This window comes from Coloeus monedula (assembly GCF_965178545.1).
Source record: "Coloeus monedula genome assembly, chromosome: 2".
Lineage (NCBI taxonomy): Eukaryota > Metazoa > Chordata > Aves > Passeriformes > Corvidae > Coloeus > Coloeus monedula.
In genome coordinates this window covers 13,181,859-13,198,310 of record NC_138782.1, presented here as the reverse complement: position 1 = coordinate 13,198,310, position 16,452 = coordinate 13,181,859, and the positions used below count along the sequence as shown (strand labels likewise).

Sequence of the window (16,452 nt, the reverse complement as noted above, 5' to 3'; positions counted from 1 at the left end):
TCCCTTTAAGAGCCACCCTGCGTGTTTCAACCCGGGAGTGACGCGAGCGCATGCAAATCAAACGCCAACTGGCGGCCAATGGGCGCCGGCGCTCGGCAGCCGCCAGCCAATGGGGTGGCGCCTCCCGACGGGGCGCCGTCTCGCCCCATATAAGGAGCGCCTTCGCCATAAAAGGCAACATTGTATCGCTTTATATGGGGGCGGCGCGGCGCGGCGGGGGCGGCGGCGGAGCGGGGCCGTGAGCGCGGAGCGCGGCGGGGACATGGCGGGGCCGGCCTGACCCGGCCCGACCCGACCCGCGCTCGCCGCCGCAATGTTGCCGAGCCAGGCCGGGGCCGGGAACGGCGCCGCCGCCGCGCTGGCCCGCGGCTCGGGGCTGGGCCGGTCGCCGGTGCCGCGTGGGGCGAACGGCGGCGGGGCGGCGGCGGGGGCGCCCGGGGGCCGCCTGGAGCGGGAGGCGCTGTACAGCGGCAGCGAGGGCGACTCGGAGTCGGCCGAGGAGGAGGAGCTGGGCGGCGAGCGGCGCGGCGTGAAGCGTGGCCTGGCCGAGGCGGCGGCAGCGGCGGCGGCGGCGGGGCCCGCGGCGGGAGCGGCGGCGGCGGCCGCCTACAGCGGCGGCGGGGGCGGCGGGGCCGTGAGCGGCGCCAAGCCCGGGAAGAAGACGCGGGGCCGGGTGAAGATCAAGATGGAGTTCATCGACAACAAGCTGCGGCGCTACACCACCTTTAGCAAGAGGAAGACCGGCATCATGAAGAAGGTGCGGCCCCGCGACTCCGGCCGGTGCGGGGGGGCGGCCCGGCCCGGGCGGGGATGTCGGCCGGTACCCACCTGTCCGTGGGAGTCCCGGACCGGTCCGAGCGCGGAGCAGGCCGGCGGGCCGTGTCCGGAAACGGCGGCGCCTTCCCCGTCCCGCGGGCGGGACCAGGGGGGGCGGCCCCGGCACCAACCCCTTCCGGGGGGCTGCGCGGGAGCCCCCGGCGGAGCTGCGGGCAGGGAGCTGGGCGGCCGGGAGCGGGAGCCCCCGGGGCCGGGGGAGGTCGGTGTGCTTTGGCGGTCCCCAGGCGTGTGATGTGCCCGGGGAGGCTCGTCCCGGTGCGGCGTTCAGCCCCGGGCCGGAGCTGACCGGCGCCCTCGGGCCCCTCGCTGTGAGCCGCCACGAAAACACCGAGTGTTGGGTGGCACAGCTGGACTGCCCTGCCCTATCAAGGGCCTGGTAGGACTGTCTGCTTCGGCCACGGGAGCGACCAACGCCACGTCTCGGCCGGTTCAGAGTGCAATCCGTGTTTCCTGGTGTGCAAAGACGGATTAGAAATTTGGGGGATTATGGATGCTGCTGGCTGATCTGCATCCCTGGTGCTGCTCACAGCATCTTCTGAACAACTGGGTAGTGCTGCATCCCAGCTCAGCTCGGCATCGTGCACCCTAGGAAGGTGGGAATGGGTGTGGGGTGCTGCTGGGCACATCCTGGATGTATGGGACCACGGGACATAGAATGAGGCCATCCTGTCTGTAGGAGTTTGTGTGAGACTACTGAGTGTGCAGTGATGGCATATGAAGAGTCACTTCCTGGTCCACAGGTATTCTTAACCTGGGGCATGGTGGCCTTGCTGCAGGGGTGCTTGGATGCAGCTGTGCTCAGAACTCTGGAGCCTGAGAGGGAAATCTGGGTCGGAGCCTGGAAGGGGTGTTGGTGAGGGGAATGAGGTAGTAGAGACATGTGCCAAGTAACATCACTGAGAGGTGAGGTGAGGGAGGCATCCAGACATGTCTGGAGAAGCCAGTGGGATTTCCAGAATGGAGATAATCCCATGTTCCCATGTTCTCAGACTACTGTGCTGAGGGGACCACTCTACCCCTGGCCTCTTGGCAGGCACATCCCCTAAGGGTGTGCTAAAGGGGATGGGAACACACCATGGGACAGTTCAACCTGTAGGGAGGGAGCCAGTCTTGGGTTGGTTTTAGAGGCCACAGCTCCTCTGGGGTGAGAGGGAGCTGAAGCTGATGTGAAAAGAAGGAAAGCCATTCTGGGGGCGTGGGGACATGCAGGGATGCTTGTCCTGCAGTGTGTGTTGTCCCTGTCACCTGTGACTCCCTGTTCTTCCCTTGTCCTGCTGGCAGGCCTATGAGCTCTCCACGCTGACTGGCACTCAAGTCCTGCTGTTGGTGGCCAGCGAGACAGGCCATGTGTACACGTTTGCCACACGGAAGCTGCAGCCCATGATCACCAGTGAGACGGGGAAGGCGTTGATCCAAACATGCCTCAATTCCCCAGACTCGCCCCCACGCTCGGACCCCACCACTGACCAGCGCATGAGTGCCACTGGTTTTGAGGAGACAGACCTCACCTACCAGGTGTCTGAATCAGACAGCAGCGGGGAGACCAAGGTAATGTTCCTGGGCACCCAGGGAGGTGTGGGCTGTGCTGGGAGCCCTGATCATCCCCAGCCCTCTTTAAATAGCAGTGTGGGGAGCTGAGCATGAGTCCCCTTTTGCTGCGACTGCAGTGAGCTCGTGTCATGTCATCTCAGGTCTGGCTGGCTCCTTGGCTGATGGTAGCGGTGATTGAAAGGGGGAGGGAAGCGGGTGGCAGGTATCCTGGTCCTGGCCCTTGCAGCGTGGCTTCCCACTGGCCCAGCCCACCCCCCTGGCCAGCTTTCAGCACTGTTATCTCTCCCCAGGCGTCTCCATGCTCTCACACTCATTGATAAAAATTTGATTCTGCCTCCATGGCCTTATAAGGCCTGGTTTCCCTCGCCAGAGTCCCTGGCAGGGCCCCTCACATTCCTTATAAGCTGCAGCTGTCTCTTGCTTTGGTGCTGTTTTGGAAGGGGGCAGGGAGGACATGGGGAATGGAAACATTTGGCTGGACAGACCACTTCTGCTCCCTGCCTGTTGTCCCTGCAGACGCTGGCCCTTGCCTGCCCGCGTTACTTGTGGCCTTTTGCCCAGGGTGGCCTGGCTGTGGGTGCAGAGTTGGGCAGAGCCAGCTTTTCTGCTGGAAGGGCCCCGTCTTGTCCCTGCACTCCCTGGCGCTGTTCCTCAAAGCTGTGTCCCATATCCCTGCCGCTTCCTTTGCAAGCTGGTGCTCAGATCCACAGGTGCTTGGAGATGGGAGGCAGGGAGGTTTGTGGTGCAAGGCTGGGATGACATACTGAATTTGGGGCTCTGCCACAGCTTCTCAGGCCTGTGTGCAGTTCCGCTGGGTGCTGGGAATTAGAGCGGCCCTGCTCTACCTGTGCTTGTGTTGTGGGTACCAGGCTTGCTACAAAAGTGTTCTTCCACTGGCCTTGTCATAGGAGCTCTCCAACCGTCTGTGCTCAAGCCACAACAACATCCTTGCCATGCAGGAGCCTCTAGACATTAAGCAGACAGAACCTGGAGATCTCTGTGCTGTAACTGCAAAGGTAGTGAGTACAGCCCTGAGATGTGTCCAGCATGTCTGGAGTTGCAGGGGTATTCAGCTGCCTGTTTTTGTGCTGTAACAGTACAACAGCTCTGGTCACGGTGCTGCTGGGTACACTCTATTCTTCAATGTCCACTTCCCCACATCTGTGCAGTGCTGCACCGAGCAAAAGCTTATTGCTGCTGAGCCCTGAGAAACATCAGCAGCCCCAGAGATCCCTGCAGGCAGAGGAGCTGTGGTGGGCCAACGTGTGGTTGGAGCCCAGGAGAGTCCCCAGGAATGGTTCCTGCTGATGGGACCCCAGCACCAGTCCTGGCTGTCCCAGTCTGGCATGTCTTCCCTAGGTGCCTCTGGTTGCTAGTGTGAGCTGTGCCAGCCCTATGCTGTAGGCAAAGAAGCCTTCTAACAGCAGCAGTCTCTCCTTTGTGCAGCCTGTGTTTGTAAGGACTTGTGCCTCCTGGGCTTCTCCTGGATGAAAAGGCAAGTCCTGTGGGCATTTTGTAATGAGACAAATTACCTGTCCCTGGCATGAGACTTGTCCACATCATATCCCTTTGTACTCTTCCCGGAAGTACTGCTAGTTGGCCCCAAGGGAACTGTGCCCTTGGGATGCAGTTGATCTGCAGAGGCCTTCTTAACACAACTTCTCTTTTCTCACTGTCTGATGCAACCTTGAAAGCTCCATCCCAGTGCTAGTGCTTAGTGTGGGGTGCCTTGTGGCCACAGCCAGCATTTGACATGAGGCTGGAGGAGCCCTATGGCCCTGTCTCCTTCTTGACATTCTGACTAAATCCACCCCTGACCAGCTGAGAGTTCTTGTCATGGCAAGCCCTGGGGCTGGGGACAGGGGCTGTCCTGTTGTGCCTTCTGCAGGCCTGGAAGCCTGGTTGGTGCTCGGGCAGAGACCAGCTCAATTCAGATAGACCAAGAAGTCTTCTGAGGAGTGGGTGGTGCACAGGGCTGGGTTTCAGGTGCCTCACTATCAGGAGATTCAGTGCCTGGACTATCCAGGTTCAGCCACATGGGATGCTCCAAAAGACTCCCTGGCCTTCCTATGTGAACTCTGCTTTCCAGATCTCTGTATGGACAAAGCCTGCTTGTGTCCAGTGCTGCAGTGGAGTGGGAAGACAGAGCAGCCAGGCTGTCACCTGCAGTCAGCACCCTGCTGGTTATTCCTCCATGCTACACCAGCAGCAGCTCTGAAATCCTCCTGCTGTGCTGGACCCAAACTCCCTGCTGTGGTGCTGGGATTGGGGCATGCTGTACTTTTGAGACAGTAGCTGTATTCTCATGATGATATCTCTCTCATCTTTTGCAGGCTCCAAATGACACTGCCTGTGTGCAGTCACCTGCATGTGCTTGTGTGGGAAAGGATATTTTGGAGGGAGCTCAGGGGCTCTGGATTGGGGTGAGAGCATGGGAGTAGCCCTGATCTGGTCATCTTTCTGGAGTGGAAGAATGTGTTGGAGACCAGATTGGGATTCCTATATACCTCCAAGGCCTGTTGTCCTGCTACACCTGCGTAATTAATTCTGTCTAGGGGACCGTGCTGAACAGCATCACCTCAGGCAGTCCCTAAAAGCTGTGGAGTGGGATCATTTCTGTCCCCAAGACCCTACTGTGGTCCAGGATGGGCATCAGCTGGCCTGGTCTGTGTCCTGTGGCTCATGCTGCAAAGCAGTGGTGTGGGTCTGGGCAGACACCTGCTGCACACTGCTTCCACAGACACTGCTCTGCACACTGAGGTTTGCACTGAGCTGTGGTGGGGAATGGATGTGCAGCTGGATCAGGAAGGGAAGGGCTTTCAGGGCTGCTGTCTGCCTCAGGGTTTGTCCATGGCCCCTTAGGTAATGTCTGCTGAAGTGACCCATGACTTGCCTTATGCATGTAGTCTGGGCTTTGCAGGGTGCCCAGGGCATTGCTGAGGCATCCCAGACAGTCATGAGGAGATGGCAATGGGTGTCCCATCTCAAAGTTTCTCCCAGCTCTCTTTCTGTACTGGGAGCTGTTGCTGCAGCCTAAGAGAAACACAATAAAGATGGGAGGAATCTGAGTCTCGCCTGTGTCAGAATAGGGAGGGCAGAGATGGGATGTGCATGATTCAAGTTTGTTGTCACAGCATCTTTCCCAAGCACCTTTGCTTTATACTGAGGTTTGTCCTTGTGCTTCTAGGAACTTTCTAGGATGCTTTCTCCAGGCCTGGGAGTATGGAGTATGACTGGGTGCTAAGTGCCCTGGCTGCTTTGGGCTGTATCTCACGGGTATGCTGCTTTAGGGCTGTAGCTGGGGATGAGGAACCCTGGCTTTTCCAGCTGGGAACAGCACCTGTCCTGCCCAACTCTGCTCTGGCTCACTAGTGGGCTGGGGAGAGCTCTGCCCTGTCACCCACGTGGGGAGGGCACCCACAGCCTCCCATGTCCCATGTGGGATGGCAGGAGTTTGTGGTTGAGCTAATGGAAAGTGCCTCTGCTGGGCTTTGCTCTGTTATCACGTGCTTCTTCTAATTTGGACTTCAGGGACTTCGGTGCCAAGGCAGAGGGGTGTTGCTCTCCTCCCTCCCTGGGCCCTGGGGCACGACTGAGTGCCTGGGATTGGATCCCCCTGTCCAAAATGGGCTGCCTTCCCTTTTTTAGCTGTTCGTTGAGCTGTGAATTCCTTGCTCCTGGCAGCTTGACAAGCTGGGAACAAGGCTTAGCACGTGGGAGAGTTGGGCCCACCAGCTGCAGTGGGAGGGGTGGGAGTGTGGCAGCCTTAACTCTTCCCAGGCATGCTGGCAGCTGTGTCAGGGCATGGGGACAGCAGGTCACCTGTGGTCTGTGACATGGGCTCCTGTGAAGCAGCGCATTCTCAGTGCGTTCTTGGCCAGATGCGCAGGGCAGGAGAGAAGTCATGGGCACCCTGGGTATTCCAAAGGGGATTTTGGGGATGGAGGCACATTAGATGAAGTGTGACTGCCAGAGGCAGCAGGAATCATGCTGGGCTTGGTTGGTTCCTGCAGATCCAAGGCACATCCAGCCACATGCTTTGTGGCTGTGGAAACTAGCGTGTTACTGCAGCCTGGCACACACATTCCTCCCTTGTTGCCAGATCTGGGATGCCAGTCTCTCAGGCTAGTGTTGACCCAGCACAGAGCCCTTTTCCTGGTGCTCAGCTCCTCTTGGCAATGCTGTCCTTGGACAGGCACGGAGCTCTGACGCTCCTTGCAGGACCGTGCTGGCTGTAGTGAACACATGGGGTCCTTTGGAAGCATTTCCCTCATGCCCATCTCCTGACAGTGGATTGGCAAATAGGTGCTTCCTATGGTCAGGTTCTCCTGGCCTCTGCTCCAGGAGAAGTGTGGAGGCGTTCCCCAGGACCTGCCAAAGCTGCCATCAGGGCTGGGTTTGGGCCTCCCTGGTGTCCAGGTTTGCCTTTAGTCACCTCTCCCCTGTCACTTCCAGTGTACAGCTGCCTTTAAGACCCAGCTCTCAGCTTGTTCTTGGTCGTGTGTTTCCTGCCTTAAGGGAAGTGGTGTGTGTTCCTGACAGGAGACTGCATGCCTTTATGTTTGTCCCTGCAAGGGCTGCTTTTGCCTAGTGTGTGCCAAAAAGAGGCTATTCTCTTCTTAGACATTTTGGGGACTCCTGGGGAGGGGAAGAGTTGCTTTGTCCCCTGGTGTGTTGTGGGGAAGGCTCTCAGGGGACCTGTGTGGCCCTGGGCCTGCATCCAAAGTTTACGCCGAGCTCTCTCCAGCTCTCCTCATGTTTGTACAAGCAACTCTTCTCTGCTCCCCTGGCTCTGCTCCATGTGCTGGCAGCAGGCTGTGGGGGGTATGGTTTGGCAAGGGGATGCAGCCTACGGAGCCTGGTTTGGTCTCATGGGCTGGTCCAAGCTGTCACAATCTTTCCTTTTGCAGGATGCCCTGAAACCCGCGTTCACCGTCACCAACCTGCCGGGAACAACGTCCATCCAGACAGCCCCGACCACTTCGACCTCCATGCAGGTCAGCAGTGGCCCGTCATTCCCCATCACTAATTACCTGGCGCCAGTGTCTGCCAGCATCAGCCCCAATGCCGTCACCAGTGCCAACGGGACAGTGCTGAAGACTACTGGAGCCAGTGCAGTGACGTCTGGGGGCCTCATGCCGATACCCACTGGCTTCACCCTCATGTCAGGTCAGTGCCTTTAGGGACTGAGGACTGCATCCGTCCATCTCTGCACCTGGAGTCTGTTGCTGTTCCCTCCAGGGGAGAGGGGACCTAGTGGCAGAAGGGAAGCAGAGTGGTTGCTGCTGTAAGGTGAGCCTGGCTGTGATTCTGTGCTCAAACCCAGCCAGGCCAGTGGCTGGAGAAGGGTCATGTAGTGACTGGTTCTTTAGAGTGCTACCAGCTGGCCCTGCTGCTGGGAGGTGGCAGGGAGCTGAGCTGGGACCCCAGGGCAGCACCAAGAAGCCTGGAGGGAGTGAAAAGAGCTGGTAGTGACAAAGCCTTTCTTTCTCCCTCCTCTTGGCAGGTGCTTCCCTTTCTCCGGGGACCCCTACCATTCCTCTCACTCAGTTACAGCCGCACTCCCTGGCTCTTTCCAGCCAGCAGGGCCAGGTGGTCACGGGTACAGCTGGACAGCTGCAGCAGGCACAGCAGACAGTCTTCCACTTCCCTGCCAGAGCTGGAGGGCAGATTGTGTCGCTGACAGGTCAGCACTCGCTTCTCCTCCACTTGCTAGAGATGGGGGGATGGAGGTGTCTGTGGGGGTCCTGGGCCTGGCCACAGAGCTGACCCCTGAGGTGGGAGCACAGAGGAGGCAGAGCACAGGGAACCCTGGCTGTGGCTGCTGGGGAGAGATGGGAAGACAGGGCAGAAGATGCTTGACATAGGCAGGAGCAGCATCCTGGGGAATGCAGACCAAGAGAAGCAGCGGATTTTCAGTCTCATGCCCCAGGGCTTGGCCTGTGGCTAACAAATGGAGAGGAGACAGGTCCTTAGTGCAGCTGTGCTGAGACTGAACTGTGCTGCTGGAACTGGTGGAGGGATAGCACAGGGGCTCAGGTGCCCAGTGGTTGTTTATTGAGTGCTGGCTTTTGGCTCTGAGCAGCTGCCCTTGCTTCTGTGTTTGTATCTGCAGTCAGCCACCGAACTACGGTGCAGAGGATAGGTTAGGGGAGACCCAGAATAGAGGAGTGGTGCTGCTGTGCTGCCTTGTGTGCATTGTTCTTTGTAGGAATTTCTTCTTGTTCTGAGTTAAGGCTCTCCGGGTGTTTGTTCTGGGGCTGGACATGTTCCTGGATGGAGTTTCAGAGTAGAGCTAGGCTCTCCTTTGCATCCATCATCTGAGTGACACAGTATTTCTTGTGTCCTGCCTGTTTGTGCCCAAGTCCATTACTCTGATAACTTCTGTGCTTTCTTGGAATGCTTAAGGCTCCTGGGGGCCCTGGAAGACCTCAGGCTTCCATTCAAGGGCACTGGATTTCCCTTGTGATCTGGTGGAGCTAGGAGAATAACTGATGTGTGTCTCTGGGGTGTGATGTGTGGGGAAATGCCCAGTCTGAGCAAGGTGACCAGTGATTCTTGCTCTCTGGCATCCCTTCTGGAAGAGCTCTCTGGCTCTTCCCTCTGGAGGCAGGACTTCAGCCTTAGGAGAGCTTTCTGTGCCAAGCTCTGTTTCTGGATCTGAAGTACTTTGCAGGGAGTGGTCTGGGACAGAGGCTGTGTGGCCCCTGCAGCTCTGGGATGCACGCCTTGAGACCAGGTGCTCTCTAATCCCTGTGTAGGGCACTTTACTGTCCTTAAGGTCACAGGTGGGGTGAGAGCTGCACCCTGAGTGCCCTGTGGAGGATGGAGCTGGGCTCCAGAGTGTGAAGGCAGCAGAGCCCAGCTGGTGTGGGCATTTGGGCTCTTGTGGTTCCACTTGGTGCAGTAAGGTGATGCTTGCAGAGCTGGCTAAGCCCTGGGGAGGGAAGGCTGGGCCCTCTCCTCCCAACATCTATTCTGTGTTTTGGTGGAGTCAGGAATGACAAGGAAGGTCCCGAATGTTCCTGAACCATGGCTGGGAGTTGGGCAAAAGCTGTTGTGGCCTTTTCTTCACTCTTGGAGCTTTGTAGGCCAGTTAAGCCCTTCTTGGCCCATGTGCCAGGAAGGAGCAGGTTTTGGTCTCTGGTTTCTGCCATGAGTTCATGGCTTTTGGGTAGCCTCCCCCAGTGCAGCACAGAGTGGTGCTGTGGAGCCGTGTGCAGCCAGGGAAGAACTGGGGGGCTTTCAAGTGGCCCAGAGCTCCTGTATCCCTGTGGAGCCACAGGCTCATGGGCTCCTCTCTCTCCCCAGGTGGTACCATGGCTCAGCAGGTTCCAGTCCAGGCAATCCAGGTGCACCAGGCACCGCAGCAAACGTCTCCCTCTAGTGACAGCAGCACTGACCTTACCCAGACCTCTTCCAGCGGAACAGGTATTGGTAACCACCTTCTGTCTGCCTTCCTAACCACTGCTGAAAACCACCCGCACCAGGAGGCCTCATGCCTGCTCCCTGCCCAGCTTCCTTCTTCAGGCTGACTGTTATCCAAGCCTTTCTGACAGCTTCCCGGGTGTATTCATCCCTGTTGCCAGCTCCTGTGCTACACTGTATCTCAGTAGATGCTGCTGGACCTAGGGCACCTTGTGAGGGATTTCAGAGCCTCTCCAGATACACTATCTGCTCTCACTTGCAGCATGGAGCTGGGAACTGGTTGCTCAGTTCTCAGGGGGTTTCTTAGTGAGCCAACATTGCCTCTAGCACAAGGCATTGGCTCACATCTGCTTGAGACTTTTACTGTCTATGCAGAAGACATCTCTTTGTCAGCAAAATCTGAGTTCAGGTACCTGGATGCAGGCTGAATCTAGTTCAACAGCTGTGTTAAGGGCTCCTCACGGAAGCAAGATACAAGTTGAATTTAGTCGTGGGATGTTTGGCTCCTGTGTTTCCCTGTCCCTTCATACTCATGAAAGGAGAGGTTTGAGCTCTCCTGCTTGATCCCTGGGGCTTTTGCCCAAGAGCTTGGGAGACAAAGATGAGTATCTCCATGCACCGTGCTTCAGCACAGCATGGCTGGGGTAGAGGTGCTGAGCAGGCAGGTGAGCGTGGCAGGTTCCATTTGTGTGCTCACGTGTTGTCTGTCCTGGTGGCAGTGACCCTCCCAGCGACCATCATGACGTCGTCTGTGCCAACCACCGTGGGCGGCCACATGATGTACCCCAGCCCGCACGCGGTGATGTACGCGCCCACCTCCGGCCTCGCCGACGGCGGGCTCGCGGTGCTCAACGCTTTCCCACAGGCGCCCTCAGCGATGCAGGTGTCCCACGGCCAGGTCCAGGATCAGGGTAAGGCAGCTGTCCAGGTCACTGCTCCCTGAGAGTGCACTGACACCCAGGTTTTTCTCATCCCACGTGTATTTATGCTGTATGTTAATTGCAAAGGGTTTTCTTCGCAGCAGTCCTAGTGGCTCCACAAAGGCCTGGCAAGGGTGGTGCTCGATGTGTGTTTTTGGGTCTTGCCATTCTCTTGTGCAAAGGATTGTATGAGCTGTTGATGGGTAAAATGGCTGAGGGTTTCTGGGATGGGTGGCGTGTGGGGCAGGCAGCAGAGGGAGCCAGGAGGCTCTGGAGAGGATATGTGCTTGCATGAGGGGGCAAAGTAGCATGAAGCCACATGGACACGACTTGGATTGAGGCCTTGTGCTGGCTTCTCCCAGCACTTGGAAAACTAGTGCATGTGGCTTTCTTCTGGAATGTCTCCATGTGTGCAAATAGGCAGCTTGTCCTTAAGTAGCTCCATGGAGCTCAGAGAAAGGATCCATGGGGGAGCACTGCTTAAGGGACAGTGTCATTTGTGCTTCTCTCTGTGGCAGGTGGCGTCCCCCAGGTGTTCCTGACGGCCCCATCAGGCACGGTTCAGATCCCAGTCTCAGCTGTCCAGCTTCACCAGGTAGGCACAGAGTAGTACTTGTAGGTGTTCAGGGGTTGTTCTTGCTCTTCTTCTGCCTGCACATCCTTTGGGTGTCTGGGCAGACCTGTCTGGGTAGGATCAATCCTCAGGTCTGGGAAAGCGGTCTTGGGTGAGGGAGCCTTGTCCTCCTTGGACAGGTGCCTGGGAAGGACAGTGCCCCCCAGGCTGCTGGCACACAGGGTCTCAGGGCGTGCTGTCCCCCAGTGGTTCCTCCTCCCTTCTCTCTCTAGATGGCTGTCATCGGGCAGCAGAGCAGCAGTGGCAGCAGCCTGACGGAGCTGCAGGTGGTCAACTTGGACACCTCACACAGCGCCAAGAGTGACTGAGAGGCCTCTGCTGCCGGCCTTCTGTTTCTGGCTTGTCGTGCCAGTGTCGGGGCTGGCAGCAACTCCTTCTCGTACAGACTGCACCAGTTATTTATTGTTGCCTTTTCACGTTTCCTTCATCCACACATGCACACACACACACGCACTCACCCACCCCCACACACACAGGCATGCGCGTGGGGCTGCAGGACCCACCCGGGGTGGAGCCGTGCTGGGGCCATGCAGGGCTTGGGGCATTTGGATGCTGCAATAGCTGTGCTTGTCTCACGCCAGCCAAAGAAACTTGTCTCTTGAGGGGAGGATTGCTCTGCACTGTAAATAAATACTGCAGGCCATTCCCAGCTGGAGGCTCTGGCTCCTTCTGGGTGCTCTGAGTCACCTTGCCCATGAGTATTTACTCTGCGTGGGGCTCAGCTTAGACCCGGAGCCATCGTGCAGGTGCAGCTTGGAGCAGAGTGGGTTGTGGCTGTGCTGCTGGCCTCAGCAATGTGCCTTTGTGGGGGTGACAGGTCCTGGCCGCAGCAACTCACCCTGGGCTCCGGACAGGAGAGAGGGGCCAGCTTGCATGTGCATCTCTGGGCCTGCATGCCCTCTCCCCGGGGGGCTGGGCACAGCCGGTGGCACGTGGCCCTGTCCTCCTCGTATGCACTACAGTGAGCCCTCCACCCTCAGTGCCTCCTCGCTGGGCTGCCTGGCAGATTTTCAGCCTGACTGGCCCTGCCCCGGCGGCTGCCCTCGCACGGATGAGGTGGTCGGTAGATGCCCAGGAACACAAAGGTGCCCTGGAGAGCTCCTCAGGGGCCCTGTGCTCTGCTCAGCCCCACACTCTCAGCCCTCGCACTGCTTCTGGACTCCATACACCCAGGGGAACGTGGCTGGGTCTTTCCTACATCCCCCTGCAGCTCCAGCCAGCGCTTTCTAAATTTCTGTGTCTGATGCAAGGTGGAGAAACAACTCAAATGTCAAAGGGAAGAGCCCATGGGGCAATGAGCTGCTGGGCAGGTGGCAGGCTCTTCCTCTGAGCACCAGGGTGACCTGCAGGCCATCCTGGGCTGTGGGGGAGCAGCTGTGATGCCTGTACAGGCTCAGCTAGGCTGGGGGAGAAGGGCTGGGGCATGCTTGGTCCTGCATGGGAGTTGCTGTGAATGGCTCTGCTACCTAGCCCTGTCCCTGGAGGGAGAGTGAGCAAGTGAGAGAAGCTGCTGAATCCTTAGGGAAAGAAGCAGCTACTGTAACTTTTTTTTTTTTTTTTTTTTTTTTTTAAGTTAAAGACAAAAGAAGCCTTGGAGAAAAAAAAAAAAAAGAAAAAAAAGAAAATTACTTTATTTTTCTAAGTGTTAAACTCAGTATTTATGTAATTCTTTAAGGAATAAAAGTTTGGCTCCTGTACAGTTTTAATGGGGTTTGTACCAGGGGGATGGGAGAGGGGTGGGTGGGCGGGCATGGAGGCAGGAAAGGGGCCTTGCTTTTGAGTTTGTATTGTAACCTTGGACATGTTCCCTCAGCATTAGCGTTTAAGCTGCACTCTCCATCCACCAGCATGTGCCAGGGATCAAGCTGAACCGAGTGGGATGCTTGTTTCCTACTTATCTGTAATGAGGACTTCATACCCATGATTTTGGGCTTAATGGGCAGAAGGCAAGTGAAGCAGTGGCTCACCTCTGGAAGTGGGAAACCCATTTCTCAGAAGCAGGGAGTTTGCAGTGTGCCCAGGAGCCAGAGGTGGGCTGGGGTTTCTTACCACCACCCTGTTCCCTTCTGGTCCAGGGACCTACAGCTGTTGTGTCACTGCTCTTGGCGCAGAGCAGTGCTGCCTGTGACTGCCTAAGGGATATGGGCATCCCCACTCCTCCCTGTGGTGAGGGACCAGCAGTGGCTAATCCCTGTTCTCCCTGCTTGCTGTGCAGGCAGCATCTCCTGAACTCCTGACTGACCATCTGGGCTGCAGTTCCCCTTCTACAGCCGTTCTGCAGCACACAGATGCGGACAGGTCCCCTCCAAGCTCCCAGTGCAAAGAATTCCCAGAAGGGTCTTTCAGCCCTTGATCTGTTAGCAGCCTGGGAAGGGCTTGTGGGGAGTGTGGTGGCCCATTGGTGAGGGTGACATTGCATGCTGCCCCCCCATAGAATTCTTGCTCTAAGAGTGATGCAAACCCTGCAGCTCAGAGCATGTGGGAGTGCTGAGCCGTGTCCCGTGGCTTGGTGTAGGAAAACTGCTCAGTGATGCTTCCAAAACAATGTAGGTACCTAGGAGTTCATCCAGGGAGAAGCGTGGGGGTCAGAGTTTGTGTTGTCCTTTGCCCCAGCACATCACTGTGGCCTGGCTTTGCTCTGCTTTGCTTCTGCTGGCACTGTGGAGCAGAGCTGTTGGGCCAGAATGGCAGGAGAGCCCCTGCTGCTACAGGGTGTCTGACTGCGTCCCCTCCCTGGCTCCCCAAAGGCAACTGCTGGTTAAACGCTAATGGTGTATTTTATTTAAGTGCAGACTTGTAAGAACACTTGTGTATCAGGGATGAAATGGCATTTATTGTGTGGTGACATTTTTAGTTCATTTTACTGGTTTGAGGGGTGTGTGTGCGCGTGTGTGTGTGTGTGTGTACGCATAAGTGTGTGTGGGATTATTTTTTTTTTCCCTCCAGTTTCCAGGGTTGTGTTTCTGGAAGGATGTGGAAGTAATCACAGTACTATGTACAGAGCTTTCTTTTGTATTAAAAAAAAATTTACTCTTTCAATAAATGTTATCATTTTGTGCACAGATTTGGGATCTTGACCATGCTTTGCGGGAGGCGATGACGCACACCTTAGGGCCAACAGATGGGGATCAGGGGCAGATTTCTGCACCTGCTTGTGTACTGGGGAGGATGGGGAGCTGTCTGAGCATGACATGGCAAAGAGGGGCTCTTTGCAAAAGTCTACATCCCTACTGCCTCCTGCACAGGTTATTCCTGACCACCTGGACTTATCCTCTGGAGTCCCAGCTAATGTGTGGGCCAGAGAGGGCCAGTGCCTGACAGCAGGGCTGTGAGGGCTGTCCTTCCTGAAAGCTCTGGAACGATGTCCCTGGTGAGCAGGGCAGGGTGTCAGAAGAGAAGTGAAAACCAGGAATGAGGAGGAACGGGGAATTTTGAAAAAGAATTGTTCTAATTCATGGGTATGAGTAGGGAGGAGCAATAGGGAGACAGTTAAATTCTGTGCAGAAAACTGCTGTGAGAAGATACGGTGATATTCAAAATCCAAACTGGAGAGACATTACTTAAAGTCAGGCAGAGGCCTAGAAGCCAGATCAAGGACACATGGAGGATCAGTAAAGTGTCTAAAGGTGTGAGTAAAACCGAAGGCAGAGGGGCTCATTACAATCACAAAAGGGCTGCTGGGGCCAGAGTATGCTAGCAAAAAATGCAACTGCTGGCCACTCCATAGCATCAGGTCCTGGAGCAGATGCCAGTATAGTGTGAGGAAAGCTTAGCACTGATAAAAGTGTGCAGTTTGGAGAAAATACCTCAGGAAGGGAAAAGATTGTACAGAAAGTGCTTAGGAGCAAAACATACCTGAAATGACTCCTCATTAGGAAGTGAGGTGCTTCACTTTTACACCACAATCAGCCCCATGCCTACACAGGTGTAGCTTGTGGTTCAGCACCACAAACCCCCTTCCAGCACAAACAATCCCATGTCACTTGAGCACTGGGGGCTCTGTGTCACCATGGAGCAAGATACCACAGATACAATCTTTATTTTTAGGATAAATGGACCTACCAAGCACAGTGTTGTGACGATCAGAGCAAAGACATAAGCAGGCCACATGAACACCACAGAAAACCTCGTCACAAAAAAGAAGTCTTGGTAGTGAATGGGGAAGGAAAATGACCTATTAATTGAGAACACAGAGATTCCAAGAGCAATGGGATTCTGGAAAGAGAGCATCAATAGCATCAACAGAAATTTACATGTACTAAGGAGAAATCAAGCTCAGAAATATAAACATTTACAGTCTACCATTGGTGCCACAGGTTTAGAGGATGGTCTCCACAAACTGATGCAGCACTGCACTGTTTCATCCAGCCTATAATTAATTGCAATTATGTTGTTTGGATTAACTGCTGATTGCTATTGTAAAACATGGAAATTATCTAATCTGTTGTATTAGTACTGAGGGTAGAAATTAGGTTGGGCACATACAAGTTGCTCCAGGATCAAATAAGAAAGCAAAGTCTCATCCAGTTAGCTGATGATTTTAATGTTTGTTTATAATTTAAAATAAGTAAGTGTTATCAGACTGATAGAAACCTGCACCTCAAGGAAGGGAAGTATGGGTAAAGGGTAAGAATTTAGATATTATGGTGTGGGCATTTCAGATCAGTGTGACACCAAAGCTGGAAAGGAACTGGAAATAGGCCAAATTTGTGTGCATCTGGCTTCAACTGGTTCTCCAGCAACACTGAGAACAGGGCAGTCTCAGAGCCCCAAAACTGCTGGGAGCCAGCACAGCTGTCACTGAAGCCAATTGGGTGGATGGAGGGTGGGTGCAGGGCTGGAACCACCCCAGGGCCACGGGCCTGACATTGCTGCACTGTAATTCTTGATTAATGGTGCATTTGCAGTAATAATATTAGCGCTGACATGACATGCTTTTAGCCTTCCTGCCACCCATCCTGCTACAGCCCTTGATGAAGACAATTAATCACCAGAGAAATGGTACCAACACACAGCACAACATTACCACGTTACCAAAAAGCAGCTTGCTCTAGCAGATGCACTCTTCAGCTCACAGCCTCC

The 16,452-nt window shown here is 55.8% G+C and overlaps 1 protein-coding gene across 2 annotated transcripts; it reads left to right on the top strand.

The window, feature by feature from the left end:
- Positions 1-234: 234 nt before the first annotated feature.
- SRF (serum response factor) lies at positions 235-14,432 on the top strand. 2 transcript variants are annotated; one of them, XM_082302923.1, is made up of 8 exons: positions 235-757; positions 2,119-2,385; positions 7,299-7,557; positions 7,895-8,074; positions 9,700-9,819; positions 10,536-10,727; positions 11,255-11,331; positions 11,583-14,432. In XM_082302923.1, the coding sequence occupies exons 1-8, from the start codon at positions 314-316 to the stop codon at positions 11,676-11,678; spliced, it is 1,635 nt and encodes a 544-aa protein (XP_082159049.1). In that variant the 5' UTR covers positions 235-313; the 3' UTR covers positions 11,679-14,432. The 2 variants fall into 2 exon arrangements, with proteins under 2 accessions (XP_082159049.1, XP_082159050.1); XM_082302924.1 differs by lacking the exon at positions 7,895-8,074.
- The last annotated feature ends 2,020 nt before the right edge of the window (positions 14,433-16,452 follow it).

Excerpts from the sequence above, each read along its gene's own strand:
- SRF (XM_082302923.1), top strand. The coding sequence starts at position 314 with ATGTTGCCGAGCCAGGCCGGGGCCGGGAACGGCGCCGCCGCCGCGCTG. Across the intron at positions 8,075-9,699 it reads GCAGATTGTGTCGCTGACAG|GTGGTACCATGGCTCAGCAG; the intron begins GTCAGCACTCGC and ends CTCTCTCCCCAG. Across the intron at positions 10,728-11,254 it reads CGGCCAGGTCCAGGATCAGG|GTGGCGTCCCCCAGGTGTTC; the intron begins GTAAGGCAGCTG and ends TCTCTGTGGCAG.